At 40.4% G+C, this 14562-nt stretch overlaps 2 protein-coding genes across 2 annotated transcripts; both read right to left on the bottom strand.

Annotated features, from left to right (window-relative positions):
- Window positions 1-8574: 8574 nt before the first annotated feature.
- Tpx-3 (thioredoxin peroxidase 3) lies at window positions 8575-10320 on the bottom strand. Its single transcript, XM_071701032.1, has 3 exons — window positions 10092-10320; window positions 9712-9935; window positions 8575-9630 (listed from the first exon to the last, which is right to left on the bottom strand). Exons 1-3 carry the CDS (start codon window positions 10134-10136, stop codon window positions 9171-9173), a joined length of 729 nt encoding a protein of 242 aa, XP_071557133.1. The 5' UTR covers window positions 10137-10320; the 3' UTR covers window positions 8575-9170.
- A 356-nt stretch (window positions 10321-10676) lies between these two features.
- Nelf-a (Negative elongation factor A) lies at window positions 10677-13894 on the bottom strand. The gene is made up of 6 exons (XM_071701028.1): window positions 13663-13894; window positions 12846-13278; window positions 12074-12496; window positions 11776-11999; window positions 11591-11690; window positions 10677-11514 (listed from the first exon to the last, which is right to left on the bottom strand). The coding sequence occupies exons 1-6, from the start codon at window positions 13870-13872 to the stop codon at window positions 11282-11284; spliced, it is 1623 nt and encodes a 540-aa protein (XP_071557129.1). The 5' UTR covers window positions 13873-13894; the 3' UTR covers window positions 10677-11281.
- Between the last annotated feature and the right edge of the window lie 668 nt (window positions 13895-14562).

Here is a 14562-nt window from a genome sequence, read left to right as displayed (position 1 = left end):
ACCCGAATTACCCCGATGAGATGCGGATTGATAAGGAATTAATTGTCGCGCCCACCCCACGGAAGGTCGTTTAATTTGCTCGCAACCACGTCGATCGGCTAATCGAGTTAATTACCGTGCGCAGGATAACACGGCGGTGACTTTGCGACAGCTGTAACGACACGAAATAACGTAGATGACCCCATCGCGTCGCAGATGACGTCTCTCTCTTCTTCGGAGTGCGAGGGTGAGCGCATGGTCGATTTATCGTGGCCCATTATCGCCGCCACGATCGTTCCGTGACCGTTATTACCTGCTCGCCCGTAAAGAGGACTCGTGGTCGGGATAATTACTCTAATGGAATAATTTTTTGGAAAAATCTATCGTCGATGCCGCGGGTGCGCACGACACGGCAACAACAAAGGCCACACCCCGAAGAACCGGCGTCCGCGATCCGAGGCTCGTTAACCGCACGTAAACGACCTCCCGTAAAAGGGAACGATAAACGCAAGAATGAACGAATGTATCGACGATTATCATCGCGCTACTAATCGTCGGAGAGCGCAGCTCTCAAATTATATTTATGTGACCCTCTTGATCGAAGAACGTTTCGCGTTTATCGGTCAATCTTCAACTTTTATGAACACAATTTTCAGCTTCTTTTAAAAATAAAAAGAGAAATCTGTTATTTCTGAAAAAAAATACTTTTATTACCACACAAATCTTTTTATAGAAGAAATTCTTTTGTATATATATCAAATCCCTAAAATAATATTTTTATGTAGATACAATAACACAAAAAATTACTGATTGTTGCATGCTGATAGGATATTTGACAAAAATTTGTTCATTTTTTTTAAATTACAATTATTAAAATTTGATTTTTTATTTTTCCACAGATCTTAAAATTTATTGTAGTAAATTTTTACTGACAACATTTTTACATATATACGGTAACAGAAAAGGACCAATGTCAGAATACGTTTTGTACCCCATTGGGACTCCGAGGGTTAGATTAATATTTATGATGCTCCGTAAAATGTATCCATGTTGAAAAGAAAACTTTTATCCCGTGTATCCCTAATCGCCCCTCGCAATCTTGTGTTTTACTTTTTTACGGTAGTTCTTTACGCCAAATATAACGTTTTGAGATCACGTTATGCTCCTAAAAAAGTCGATATCTTTTATGCAGAGATGTGAAAAAAAACAGATCTGCTCTTCGTACCGAATCAGATTAAGATTATGTTCTAAATGCCCAACGTACAAATGTACATTATTGTGAATAAAATCAGTCATTTTTACCTTCAAAAATATAATTAATTGAATCGCTAATATACACCGATATCTTCACGGTATTTCACTTTCTGGGATCGAGCTGAACGTGTGCGGTTCTCAGCATTCGTATTCGATCGAGACAGTTCTCGAAACCGACGATAGAACTCGTCTCGGGGTAGAAAATACGAGGCCTGACACGGCGACAAAGAGGGCGAAAGAAAGGGAGAAAGGGAGCAGGATGGAGAAAGAGCGAGAGAGAGGAAGAGAGAACGAGGAGTGAAGAAGAGAGAGAAGGAGGGAGAAAGAGAGAGTCAATGGGTATAAGCACTAAGCACGTAACTATAAAAGGAGCCGGGGGTTGCGAATCGTCGCTAGATTAAAAAGAGGCTCCCTTTTTCGCTTGCTCTTTTATGCCGATGCGCGCCGCGCCCCACACGCATCGCGTACGGCCTCCTCCTCCTCTCCTCTTCTTCCTCCTTCTCTTCGTCCTCGTCTGTAACGTTAACGTTACACGTGCGCTTACATGTGGGCACTACACGTACATTCGCACATTCACGCGCATCCGATATCTCGCGACCGTCCATCCGCTGGAAAAGCAATTCGATCTGGCGGCACAAGTACGGTGGGTACAGCCACCCTCCTCTTTCTCGCTCTATCTCCCTCTCTCTCGCTCCTTTTTATCTCTCCAGACCTGCTTAAGCGTCGGATTTCCTGATGCTGAATTCGACTTCACGATGTATGCCCACTCTCGCGTTTATCGGAAATGCGAATTGTGGCGAACGCGAGCGTGACGTTTGTCGAGGATACTCCAGCAACTACTTTGAATACGACTTGATTAAATCATATGAAATACTTGACGAATATTTTCAATCGAGATGTCGTTCCACTTGATATCAATTAATAATTTATCTGTCTATCTATTTACTTGACGCGTCTTCCACTTTTAAGTATAGTAAAATTCCTTTCAAATAAATCTCCGAAATAAGTAGCTTCTTTTAAACTTGACTTTTGCGTCATCCTATGTCTCAAAAAAATTGTAGATGGCATGTTAACAATTCGATTTCAATTAAATATTTAAAATTAAATATCTAGATATATAAATATATAAATTGCATAATTATTTTTGAAAGGTTTAATCCGCGTGAAGCATTCCATCCAGCTGTAACCATTCTGAATTAATTTAAAATGTAACACATGCTATACACGTTAGCACGAGTATTTTTTGTGCGCACACGCAAGTTGCATTTAAATGTAATATATAGTCCTGTATCATAGGATGAATACTTATTGTTAGAGAAACAATGATGATTAGAGTAAGTGCCCAACATCGTAGCACGCACATAATACCAGCAAACACACAATGCATGTCTATCCGCTTCTATTGCATACGCAAGGCTCACAATGCTCATATTACAATTAAGTACTACGGCTGATCGTATTACCATTCGGGTAATACACAAGGGCACAAGGATAAATGTGAATACTCAGGTACACTAACAATAAGCAGCAATCAGCTGTTGAGATAAGTTTCGTGATCGGAATTAGCATCACTAATTAACTATCTTCTTAGCTTCCCAAAACTTTTTAATGCTCAATTATCTTATACGAATTATTTGTTTTTGTTAATTTATAACTGGAATTCTTGTCGAACAATTTTTACTATAAAAAATGCATTTAATAACTAAACTGTGACAAAAAAAATGTAATTTATCCGTCTCAAAGTCATTGCACTATAGCGCTTAATCAGCAGCTTTCCCTTCAAGTTTTCATCTTTGAACTGTCCGGTTCTTCGAGCCAAGCTCGAGTCATATGAATTATGATCGTTCGATTCTCGCTCGATTCCGTCGTCTTTATCCCGAAAACGAGAGAGAGAGAGATATATATATATATATATATATATAAGCGAGTAAACATGAGAATGAGAGAGAAAGAGCGCTTGTACACGCGCGGATACAGGCCCATCGGTAAATGGATGGATGAATCTGAGCGAAAAAGGGTGCCTTTGAGCTGCCGAGTCCGTTGCTGCCAGATTAATTAACGAAGCACTCGCCCGGGGGCCGGAGGAGGATCAGCAGCAACTCCGTTATCAGGGTGGAGAGCTAATAGACAGATACCCCTGCCTACTTATCTATCAGTCCACCTCTCGATCAACCGCCTTCCCATCGAACGGCGAATGCCGCTACCATTCGCGTCAATCGTTAACTAATCGCTCGTGCTACTATCATCATCAGTATATCACTTCAATCAGTGCTTTTTCTATCATTCTCGCTCTTTCTCGCCTTTTGCGACAAAAATTTAATAAAGAAAAAGGCATAACAATATTCAATTTTTTCATATCCAAAATTAATATGAGCTTTAAAAATATTTTTCAAATTTAAGAATTTAGCAGTACGTAAAAAGCGTTTTTACTAATTCCACATATCACCCGAATAATTATTTTTATGATATATATTTCTTTATATTGATATATAAACAAGCGGTTTAATAAAGCAATACATTTTTATAATTCCTTTTCTTTCCTCTAATTAGGAATATTATATAAAATGGCTAAAGTAAAAGAGTGGATTATTTGCTTACGCATTTTGAAAATCACTCAAATTGGAAATCTATTTTCTCCTTGATACTTCAACAAAGTTTCTAATTATTTTCCTATATTCTATTCGCCAATGGTTATTTCCGTACATTTCTTTCGAAATCTGAAGATCTCGTGGGTCTCGAAGCGTTCAGAAAGAGTTTAAATGTAATCGTCGCGTCGAGAGAGATCGTCGGCCGATTGTTTTTCGCGTTACACACAGATCTGCCAAAGATTTCGAAGCGTCCATCTAAGTAATTACTGCAGCTTAGGAGCGTCGTCAGGGTTGGGGTCAGCGATGGTGATTAAACGTGAGATAAGATACAACCGTTCCGCCTCCACCGCGCACATGCGATATGCGGTTCTTTCTTTCGTGTTAAACCGAGTCCCTTAATTGAAGTAGCAGCCTTTTGAATATTCCTAACAACGTGCTACATGAAATGTTATGGCACAGCGGTCAACGCGCGATGATCCCCGAGCACGCATCAAGATCCTTGATATGCGATTATAAAGTTCAACATTTCAATGTAATGTTTACTCCTTCTTTCACGCACTGATGTTAGTTTAATTTTTTTTTAAGCTATACTTTCTTTATTATCTCTCGTATCAGACACGCTCAATTTATAAAATTACATGTATACACGATATACCTTTACGAAATATGTCAAGAGAGAAAACGTATTATATCGCGAGAACAAAAGAGAGCGCGGAAGGGAACTGAGGATAGCCTACGTAATATTTCCTCGGCATTGAAATTAATTCACAAAAAGAGACTGGCGTATACGCAAATGCGCGCGGCCTTTCTCCGCGCTAATAGACTCGTCTGCTCTCTTGCGCTTTCACTTTCTAAAGCACAACGTTGACCCCGGCGCGACGTTCTGGGGATAATCGACTGAAAATAACCCCAAGAGACGGGCACCGGGGACCCCCCTGGGTCCCTGATGGACTCGTTCTTCAATACAGCCTGGTGCATCTGTTCCTTTTGAAGAGGACGAATGACTTCGACAATTAGAGGAGCAGCGGCAGTAGCGGCAGAAGTCCTATCGAAAGACCGCGCACGCCGCTCGACCTGCGTCTTATTTCTCGCTTACAATGATCGGGATCGCCGAGATTACGCGATCGTACATCTGCGGGGATATTATCCGAAGACGTAATGGAGACTGCGGCAGTCTCCATCTCGGTTAACCCTGAAGAGGACGAGGAAATTTAAGCGTAAGACGTGAACAGATAAAAGAAGTTGCAATAAAATGGACACGATTCAGCAATATCTTATTAAATAAATTAAATTATATTCAACTCTATTTCTAAACAAAAGAACAAAATTAATAATTTGTTCAAAGTGAAGGAAACATTTTATTTCAAAATTAATGAATTAAGTTATGAACGAAAGACGCCAAAATGTATTTAGACAATATTGCGCAATTAAAAACTATCTTATTTAAAAAATTAAATTTTAAAAAATATTATATCTTTTAATTTAATTAATAAACGTTATGAAATGGAAAACAGCGAAATGTGTTCGACGATATCGCAACCGAGATCCTATTTGATCCCCGCCATTGTAGCGGTCGAGGATTAACGTTGGTGCGCAGTCAGACATAATTGGCCTCTGCTCATAGAATTTCCTACAATTAAAGCATTTGCATAACGCGATGGCGTGTCGGGGAATATCTTTTCATCAAACTGATGAGCGACCAGCGGTGCAGTGTATTATATACACGAGGTGATAGATTGTCGGGGACGGACACGCTAAGGGGTTTGTTCGTTTAATACTCATCCCTAACTATTCAATACCAGCACCATTACGGGAGTGTAACTGCTTGCTTGCATTCAAATCAAGGGCCGGCAAATGCTTTTTTTTCTTCTTACCTTTTCAAACCGCCTCAATAGCAAGCTTTAAATGACTGAATACAAAAGAAAAGATAAATAAAAGCTCTCTTTATAAAAAAAATGTTACAGTTTGCGCAAATAGTCTCCATTTTACATTTCCGATTTTCTTCCATATACTGTAAATAATAAAAATAAATATTGTTTGAATACGTCGAATGCGAATACGTAAAATAATCGTAGAACGATGCGAAACACGCGCGGTGCCCCGGAGAATATAAATAACGGGCGTTTTTATCGCTACGCATTACGCGAGGGTTGTTCGATGACTAAAAGACCTCCGTACAAAATCGAAAAGGCCGAGCTTTAAATTCAACCTGAGTGCAGACAACGTCGTGATTACCGGAGCGCAGCCCGCGCGATCGGCGTGGTTCGCGGTTGAACGAGAGTGCTAAACGACACCAATAAGGAAGTAATAGCAATACGCGGGGAGGCAGAACCGTGGCTCTCGACGGACCGGCGAGAGAGGGGGCGGCTTCCGCGCGCAATTACGGATTTTGAGTGACAGATGCTCGCCCAGTCGGCAGTCGGAAGATTAAAACAAGTAATCAAAGTCCCGGTAGCCACCCCGGGATGGATATGGATGGATGCACGCCTCCGGCCCCTCCTGCCCCCTTCCGCGCTCCACCCTTCTGTCACCCTTCCGGGCGTCCCCTCGCCCCCTCTGTTCCCGCTACCCGTTTTTCCTCCCCTTTCGTCGTGTCTCCTCGCCTCGAAACTCCCTCCCCCCGTAACCCGTACGAGTTCCGCTCCTCCTTTACTCATCTTACTCCCTCCTGGAAGTAGCAAACCACCAAGGGTAAGCCCCGCTACTATAATATCCACCTATAGCCGTCATCAAGGCGCGCCCTGAATGCTCCTTTAAGAAAATGTTCCTTTCGCGAGCAGTCGCGTAGGAAGGTTATTAGGCGTCTTGAAGAGGCCGGGCGAGGGCGAGGGCGAGGGCGAGGGCGGGGGGCAGGACTCGGGATGAGTTATATTCAAACGACGCAGATTCTCTCTATCATGCTTAAAAAGCTAAAGACGTGTCGGCAATAGGACCACGTATTCTTCGGAGGCAAAAGAAATCGATAAGAAAACGACAATCGCTATTACTATGACAATATTAGCGTAAACATACTTGAGTCTGAATTGAGAGCATAAACAAGCTTTACTTTTTCTGAAAGTTTAATTATTAAGCGTCGTCTACAATGGCAGCAGGAGTATACAGTAAGACGTAAGCAGTAACTTATTGACTAATGGGATTATTACAATTCAAGAATAATTGACTGTGGTTGGTCAATAGCTTACTGCTTACGTCTTACTGCATACTCCTGCTGCCATTGTAGACGACGCTTTATACAAATGTTAATTTAATAAGCTTACTTCGAGACCTCTTTAAGGTGTCTTAAGAGTGGACCAATTGGATCTAATGGATTAGTCACCGTTGCGAGTGCGAGATAACGCGATTTTTGACATAAATAAAAATTTGTATGGCGCTTGCCAAGATCGTTTAGGCCGTAGGGTACCGTCGCCAGCACAATTAGGACCCGAAACCTTACTGTTACGCGCTCGATTGTCCCACAATGGAAGGACCATAAACCGAGGGCGGTGGACAAGAATCCCTCGATTAGACTCGGCAATACAATGCCGATATAATCTGACCACTTAATCGGCAAAATATAATAGTGAATTGAACGATTACGTTTGCAATCTTGTACCGTGGCTACTGGAGTACAAAGCGAGTTATTTCAGTGAAACTGGGGTGAAAAATTGCTCGCGCGATTTGAAATATGCTTTCGGAGTAAATACTAATGAAATCGTAAAACAAAAGCGCACCAATACACTTCGCAAATCTTGTTTTCTATAGAAAAAGCAAATTATATAATACAAAGACAGATGTAGGGAATATAAATTATATTCATTTACTTTTTACTTTTCAACATTTTTGTCAAAACTTGATTACCTTCACACGAGAATATTCTCGAAAAATGATAAAAAGGCAAATAAATGTGAGGAAAAAGTCCCGTTTTTATCTTTTCTTTCTATCTTATATTTTGCAACGATAACGAGAGGCCGCATCGCTGCAACATACGACTTGTTGACGCACGGCACGGCGCGGTGGCGGTACCGTGAGACGCGAATGTGATTAGTCTTGAGATTCTCATGCGCGCGCGGGGGTGACGAGCCGGGATTGGATTTGGCGTGGGGATGACGCGTAGGGAGGAACGAAGGATGAGCCGTTTATCTCAGGCGTCGCTTTTCGGTTTTTCTCCCTCTCGCGATCTCCCGACGTTCTCGCGACGCGTTCCAAGCTCATCGCTTTCCTGAGAATCACGGCTTTCATCTCATATCTCTCTCTCTCTCTCTCTCTCTAGTTACTTTATCCGCCTTCCTCGGGGGCGTTCCCCGAGACTCCGTGGTGCCCCAACGCGGGTATATCCTCTCTTCGCGAAATAATAAGCTCACTCTACTAAATTTATCATGAGCAGCCTTTAGAAGCAGCAGCCTCCGCCAACAACGCGCGCCAGCTTACCTACCTACTAATATTGTAACGGCTTTTAATTCCGTCATTTACCTCATGCTGCACGCGTTCTAATTATCTTATGGCATCCGCACGTATATATATGTATGTATAATCTATATATATATACATATACATATATATATATATATATATATATATATATATATATATATATATATATATGTGTGTGTGTATATATATCCTGCTCTCTCTCTCCCTCCCCCTCCTCTCTCGCTCTCTCTCTCTCTCTCTCATGTTTTGAAGTAATTTTAGCAGCCAACGCTAATTGCTTATATACTGCACTATTGCATTTTGGCGTGAGTTGAATAATCGCTAAAGGATAATTTATCGAGGGTCTGTGTTGAACATCTCTTATATTTTGTAAAACTTAAATTAAAACAAAAATACTTCCTAATAATTTTAAATTATATATTCATATAATTCTTTAAATTAAAAAAAAATTGTTAATGTACAATCTGTATGTAAATATCGATTTTCTGAGCGTGAATATCATGCATTTATATTCTGCACATTTATTAACGATGAGAAAAGGAGAAAAAAATTCGAGATATAAGATATTCCACGCGTCATCTTCCATTCAGAAAAAAAATCAAATTAATCAACATGTTTTTATCTCCCTGTACGTTAAATTTATCGGCCATGTATACGTGCATGTGTTTTCCTTTTTCTACTATCCGCTCTTAAGATACAAAATCACATAAATAAGTATAACATGCATATGGAAGGAGCATGTAAATATATTATATTGTTTTATAGTAAAACGTGTATATAATTTTTTAGATTTTGTTCATTTTACATAATCAACTGTAATATTAATCCTATTGCATTAGAACTATGTTATATTGCATTATGTGTCATAATCTATTATATTATATTACATTAAAATCTATTATGTTGTACATATCCCTTGAACAAAACCTAAATGCAAGCTTAATTAACCGATTCAAAGTATTGTTTGCTATCTTTTGGATTGGGCTTAATAGTTTTGGAATCGGGCTGCCAATTTGCAGGACATACCTCACCATGCTTCTCAACAAACTGGAAGGCCTTGATCAATCTCAATGTCTCTTCGACGCTCCTGCCAACCGGGAGATCATTGACGCAAAACTGTCGAAGAACTCCCTCCTTGTCTATGATGAAGAGACCTCTGAGAGCGATTCCCGAGTCTTGCAACAAAACATTGTATTTGTTCGATATGGTCTTATTGAAATCGCTCAAAAGAGGATAGCCCAAGTCTCCTCCGAGGCCACCCTGTTTCCTCGGGGTATTAATCCATGCCAAATGGCTAAAGTGCGAATCTGTCGACACTCCGATCACTTGTGTATTCAGAGCTTCAAACTCCGAGACCTTCTCACTAAATGCAATTATCTCCGTTGGGCAAACAAATGTACTGCAAATAGAATATAAAAATTGAATATTATAGTTATATTAAATGTATATTAAAAATGATAATCGAGACAAAATTACATACAAGTCTAATGGGTAGAAAAACAGAACAACGTATTTCCCTTTGTAGTCGCTCAACTTGATCTCCTTGAAGTCGCCTTTAACTACTGCGGTACCAGAGAAATCCGGAGCGGGTTTCTGGATCTGCGGTCCATCGCTGAGTAGTTTTGAGCTCACTGTGAAATTACGAACACCTCTCGCAAACGATGTATTGTCAGTTCTCGCCAGCGAATCAGTTGCAGTGGCAACCTGCAGAAAATATATTCAATCTGAAGAGACGATGATTGTACTTTTGTTTGTATCGAGACGTCAATGCAGTGCAGAATTAAATACATTTGCATGCAATGAGTCAGCAAAACGCTGAAGCTTAATCGAAACAAGATACACCAATTCTGTTGCACCTACCAACGTTCCAGCTCGTGTGCGTAGCGAAGCAAGTAATCGAAACATCGCAAAACAGATAATGCGGACAACTGCACACCCTAAACTCGCTGTGCAGTTGTTTGTAAAACTCACAGAATCGTAGAACCGAAAAATGTAGATGCGAGAAGTTTCGTCAACCCCTCACACTGACACGCGAATTCCACTACCCGCACAACCGGCAGATGCGGAATAAACAGGTTATGAAACACTTGAGATAGTATGGGTACGCATGTGTGTATAACATTGGAAGAACACAAGTTCTTACAAAATTGTTTTATGTGCAAAATATTACAATAAATTTTGAAATAGCAAATATTTACAATGTAATCATGTAGAAATAATTATAAAATTGGAAGAACAAAAATTGACTGCGTTTACTCGAATAAAATATTATAGAATTATAGTTCCTTGTTTAGATCGAAAAAATCTTTAAAAATCATAAATCCTTAAAAAGAAAATTATCATTTTAATATATGCAAAATGGTTGAAAACGTGATAACACGATATTTGAACGTAATCAATAGCAAATTGCAAAAAATATGTTTGTAAGCAACACACAAAACAGAATTATAATCATGTATTTATTCAAATAACAATATTATAGAAGTCTTATGTTCATTCTTATTAAAATATATATATGTATATATATATATATATTTATTTATATATCTGTATATGATATATAGATTTTTATGTAATGGTACTATTAAACAAATATTTGACTATTCACACATTGCATATCATTTCTATCAAATTATATATAACTTTAAAATATCTTAAATGTACTATAAATCATATACATTACTTATACCAGTATTGAAGGAGAAAACGTTATTAAATGAAGCATACTCGGAAAGCAGATTCAGTTTAACTTCTCTTCATTTAACTGAAATCTCTATATGAAAATTATCAAGACTTACATGATTGATGCGAGAGAAAACGAAAAAAATCAGTTTTATCGGGATGCAAATTCGACAATTAAAAGTCGTTATTCAATGATTCTTTTTAGATTTTAAACGTGAATCGAATTACTATTAATTTAGTAAATTTATCAATTCACTAAGAAGACGTGTGATCACAATGTTCGTTATATCCTCTAGTAACCGATAACACAAAACGATATTTCATATACATATAGATCTCGTATTTTTAGCGATTTGAACAAAGTTCTTTCAATTGGAAGCCGTGGCTGTCGCGGTCGGCGCGGGAGTGGACGTTGATGTAGATTCCTCCGTCACGATACGCCGATTTTTCTTTATCCTCTTCCATTCACCGTTCGTGTAATTCATTTGGAAATGAGTTTCGACTAACATCGGAACAGTTGTTCCGTCCGACTGCGTTACTTCTTCTATATTCTCCGAGAGCATCACTGTGACTATATTGCCCAATTTTGGACAAGGATTATCTGCAAGCGAAACAATCGATAGTATCGGTGAAATATAATCTATAAAGAAAAAGTTATACGTGGAAGATAGACATACCTCTAGAACCAGCCATAAAACCTAAGATAAGGGCTTTTTCTGGACGCGTTACTTTGTTCGCAGTTCTAAACATTTCTTGTGCTTCCAACATTTGTTCACGCTGTAAATCAATAACAATGAATAGCGCGAGAATCCTATATTTATAACAATACAGATAATTAAATCAAATTTTGCGTGTAACTTACCGTAAGAGATAGGCCTTTTCTTGGATTAGCCGCCGCATTAGGTTGCGTGGTAGTCTGTATACGAATCTGCGTAACTGTTTGGGCCGGTCTGACTGTTTGCACGGCGACTGGCGTGCTTTCCACAGGTGCTATCACCGTTGGTGCAGCTACTGCTATCACAGTAGTGGGCGTTGTGGTGGTGGTGGTGGTGGTGGTGGTGGTGGTGGTAGTAGTTAACGTAGTAGCTATGTAACGCAAATGTTCAATCAAAATCCAAACAAAACGACATGGACTTTAGTACCTGTAACGTTGGTCTTACATGTTTGCTGCGTAGTCGTAACCGAAATGCTGCTTGGCGTGCTAGGTGCGGTATATGATTGCGCCGTAGCTACCACAGCTGGTGGAACTGGCGTGGCAGGCGGATTAATCGAGGCCAATCCTTGCGCGTACTCTGGAGTTGTCGGAGTTTCCGCAACTGGTGAAGCCACTGAAGCAGCTGCTGCCACAGCGGCCGCTTGTGCTTCCGCGACTTTTTTCTGCTGCTCCTCCATCTCCAGCATCTTTCTCCTCTTCTTCGCTTGTGCGTATCCGAGAGGCTGCTCGTTAATATCCAGTAATTTAATACCGCCATCTTTTCGAATTCTACTGCTGATCGATGTTCTGTTAGACACAGAGGTGTTTGTGAGCGACGGGGATCGAAAACCGCTCGTTGGAACTCTGCTTGGGATTCCCTTCAGAGGTGCTGAAAAGTTCGAGTAAATGCCATGTAGTACATCGCTAAAATAACACCGAGAAATATCATGACATGCATTTGGCAGACAAATGGCAGGCCAGTACCACACTAATCAGCCGCGCGCCTTTTTTCTCGAGCGCCTGACCGCGCCGTCTATATTTATGAACAAATCCAGCAAAATACTCATTTGCCAATTGACGTTCTCACCAAGAGTCCAATTGGACATATACTAGTGGAGAGTCACCCTTCCCTTCCCTCCCCACCCCCCCCCCCCCCGACTCACTAAGAGTCAGGAATAATATTTTTGGGAAGACATTATATCAGACACCCGCAACACAATCTACCCCAAAATACTTACTTGTATCAGTCATTTTTCTTGGCATCCCTCTACTTCTGACTGGTACGGTAGGAGCTGTGCTCTTCTTAAGATTATTAGCGGCATCGATGCTTTTTTGAAGTAATTCCGCTCTCAAAGCTGCGCTTTTTGTTTTCCTCTTAAAAATGAAATGCTTAACTGGCATGGGATGCTGACCTACCACTGAAGTCAACGCAGTCTTGTTAAGATAATGACACTCTAAGGGAAGCATAGCGGGATCATTCTGCTTCTTCATAAGTTTCCTTAAGTCATTGACCAAGTCCCCAAAAATTGATCTATGCTCATCCAAATCAGTGATGTCTGTATTTAAAGAACCGGTCGATGGGAAAGTCTTCATCGCTTCGGATAGCACTGATACCCACAGCTCACTGTCCAGAGATGCAACCTCAATGATCTCTTCCAGTTCCACACGCCACTGTAGCAAATTCATAAATAAAAAGCATTTTAGTGAAATAAGAGGTAAAACGAAGGAAATGTGTGTGAAAGAAATTCTATATAAATCTCATACGGAAATTATAATTTTTCCAACTTAAACGAATGAGACAATCGTAGATCCCTGTAAAATTGTAAATACTAGTCCTACGTAGTTCTTATAGGCTACTAAACATTTCAAAAACATCGCACAATTGAGAAAAATCAAATGGATGGCGAATATGCGTAAATAGACGAGAATCAAATAGAGAAATGTGAACGTAATATTAATTTTACTCGCGCAGAGAGCAACCGCATCTCCGCATCTCGGGGGAGCAATACTCGTCGAAAGTGTGCAGCAAATATCGAGATAGACGAGAGCGCTTACCTCTTCAACATTGCGCCTGGGTATGTGAAAGAATGACAGGAGTAACTTAAGCTTGACCTGCGTTTGCAGGTCGGGAAAACAATCCTTGATGTTGCGCAACACCTCGGCATTGAGCTGTGAACAGATCGAGCTGCCGGTCCAGCTATCGTTTGACGTACCGAGCTTGTTATGAAGCCACAACGATGTATCGCTATCCCTCACATTCGCCATATTGGAGTCGTATGCTTCCGGCGCGTGCCGTACCTCGCCGTAACGCGCCACGTGCGGTTCCCGCCACGAAGGGCACGAAGCACCGCGCGTGCGCGCATCGTCATATAAGGAATAAGGCCGATATTCATTGGGAGCTTTTCAGAGCTTTTCCAGCGAGCGATCCAAGTCGACAGATTCTATCCCATGCGTCATGCGAGATTCCAGAAACGCTGAAGTCGATCCCATCATTCCCATCCAATCCCATCATCTAGCGATAATAGAGGATTCACACCGCGCCCGCCCGGCGTTCGACCGATAAATCCTCCATAACTAGAGACCTTGAAATTTAATCAATCAGAACAGAGAAAACTGATCTCAAGTTTAGTAAACTTTGCTCTGATTGGTCAAATTTCAATCCAATCTCAATCCCAATCCGTAGTCTGATACGGGCATAAGGGTCGACAGGACCCAGGTAGCATTAATGTCTAAAAGACATCATAAAGATGTCTTTAAGATGCCAGAAATCTTAAAGATGTCTTTATGATGTCTTTTAGACATTAATTGCTACCTGGGGAGTCACGGCCGAACTCAGGTGCACTTAGTTGCACTTTATGCACTAAGTGCACTTTAAACTGCACTTTAACTCCGTATTTTATTTATTATACATTTTTAAGAGCCAAAATGGAAAATCCGGCTATGTACCGGGTTGCG

This window comes from Temnothorax nylanderi, unplaced genomic scaffold (assembly GCF_030848795.1).
Source record: "Temnothorax nylanderi isolate EJ_2023f unplaced genomic scaffold, tnyl_v1.0 TNYL_tig0024_pilon, whole genome shotgun sequence".
Lineage (NCBI taxonomy): Eukaryota > Metazoa > Arthropoda > Insecta > Hymenoptera > Formicidae > Temnothorax > Temnothorax nylanderi.
This window is presented reverse-complemented; position numbering and strand designations above follow the sequence as displayed.

Excerpts from the sequence above, each read along its gene's own strand:
- Tpx-3 (XM_071701032.1), bottom strand. The coding sequence starts at position 10,136 with ATGTTTCGATTACTTGCTTCGCTACGCACACGAGCTGGAACGTTG. Across the intron at positions 9,936-10,091 it reads GCACACGAGCTGGAACGTTG|GTTGCCACTGCAACTGATTC; the intron begins GTAGGTGCAACA and ends TATTTTCTGCAG. Across the intron at positions 9,631-9,711 it reads TTTTTCTACCCATTAGACTT|TACATTTGTTTGCCCAACGG; the intron begins GTATGTAATTTT and ends TTCTATTTGCAG.
- Nelf-a (XM_071701028.1), bottom strand. The coding sequence starts at position 13,872 with ATGGCGAATGTGAGGGATAGCGATACATCGTTGTGGCTTCATAACAAG. Across the intron at positions 13,279-13,662 it reads CCAGGCGCAATGTTGAAGAG|TGGCGTGTGGAACTGGAAGA; the intron begins GTAAGCGCTCTC and ends AATTTGCTACAG. Across the intron at positions 12,000-12,073 it reads TACGACTACGCAGCAAACAT|CTACTACGTTAACTACTACC; the intron begins GTAAGACCAACG and ends TGCGTTACATAG.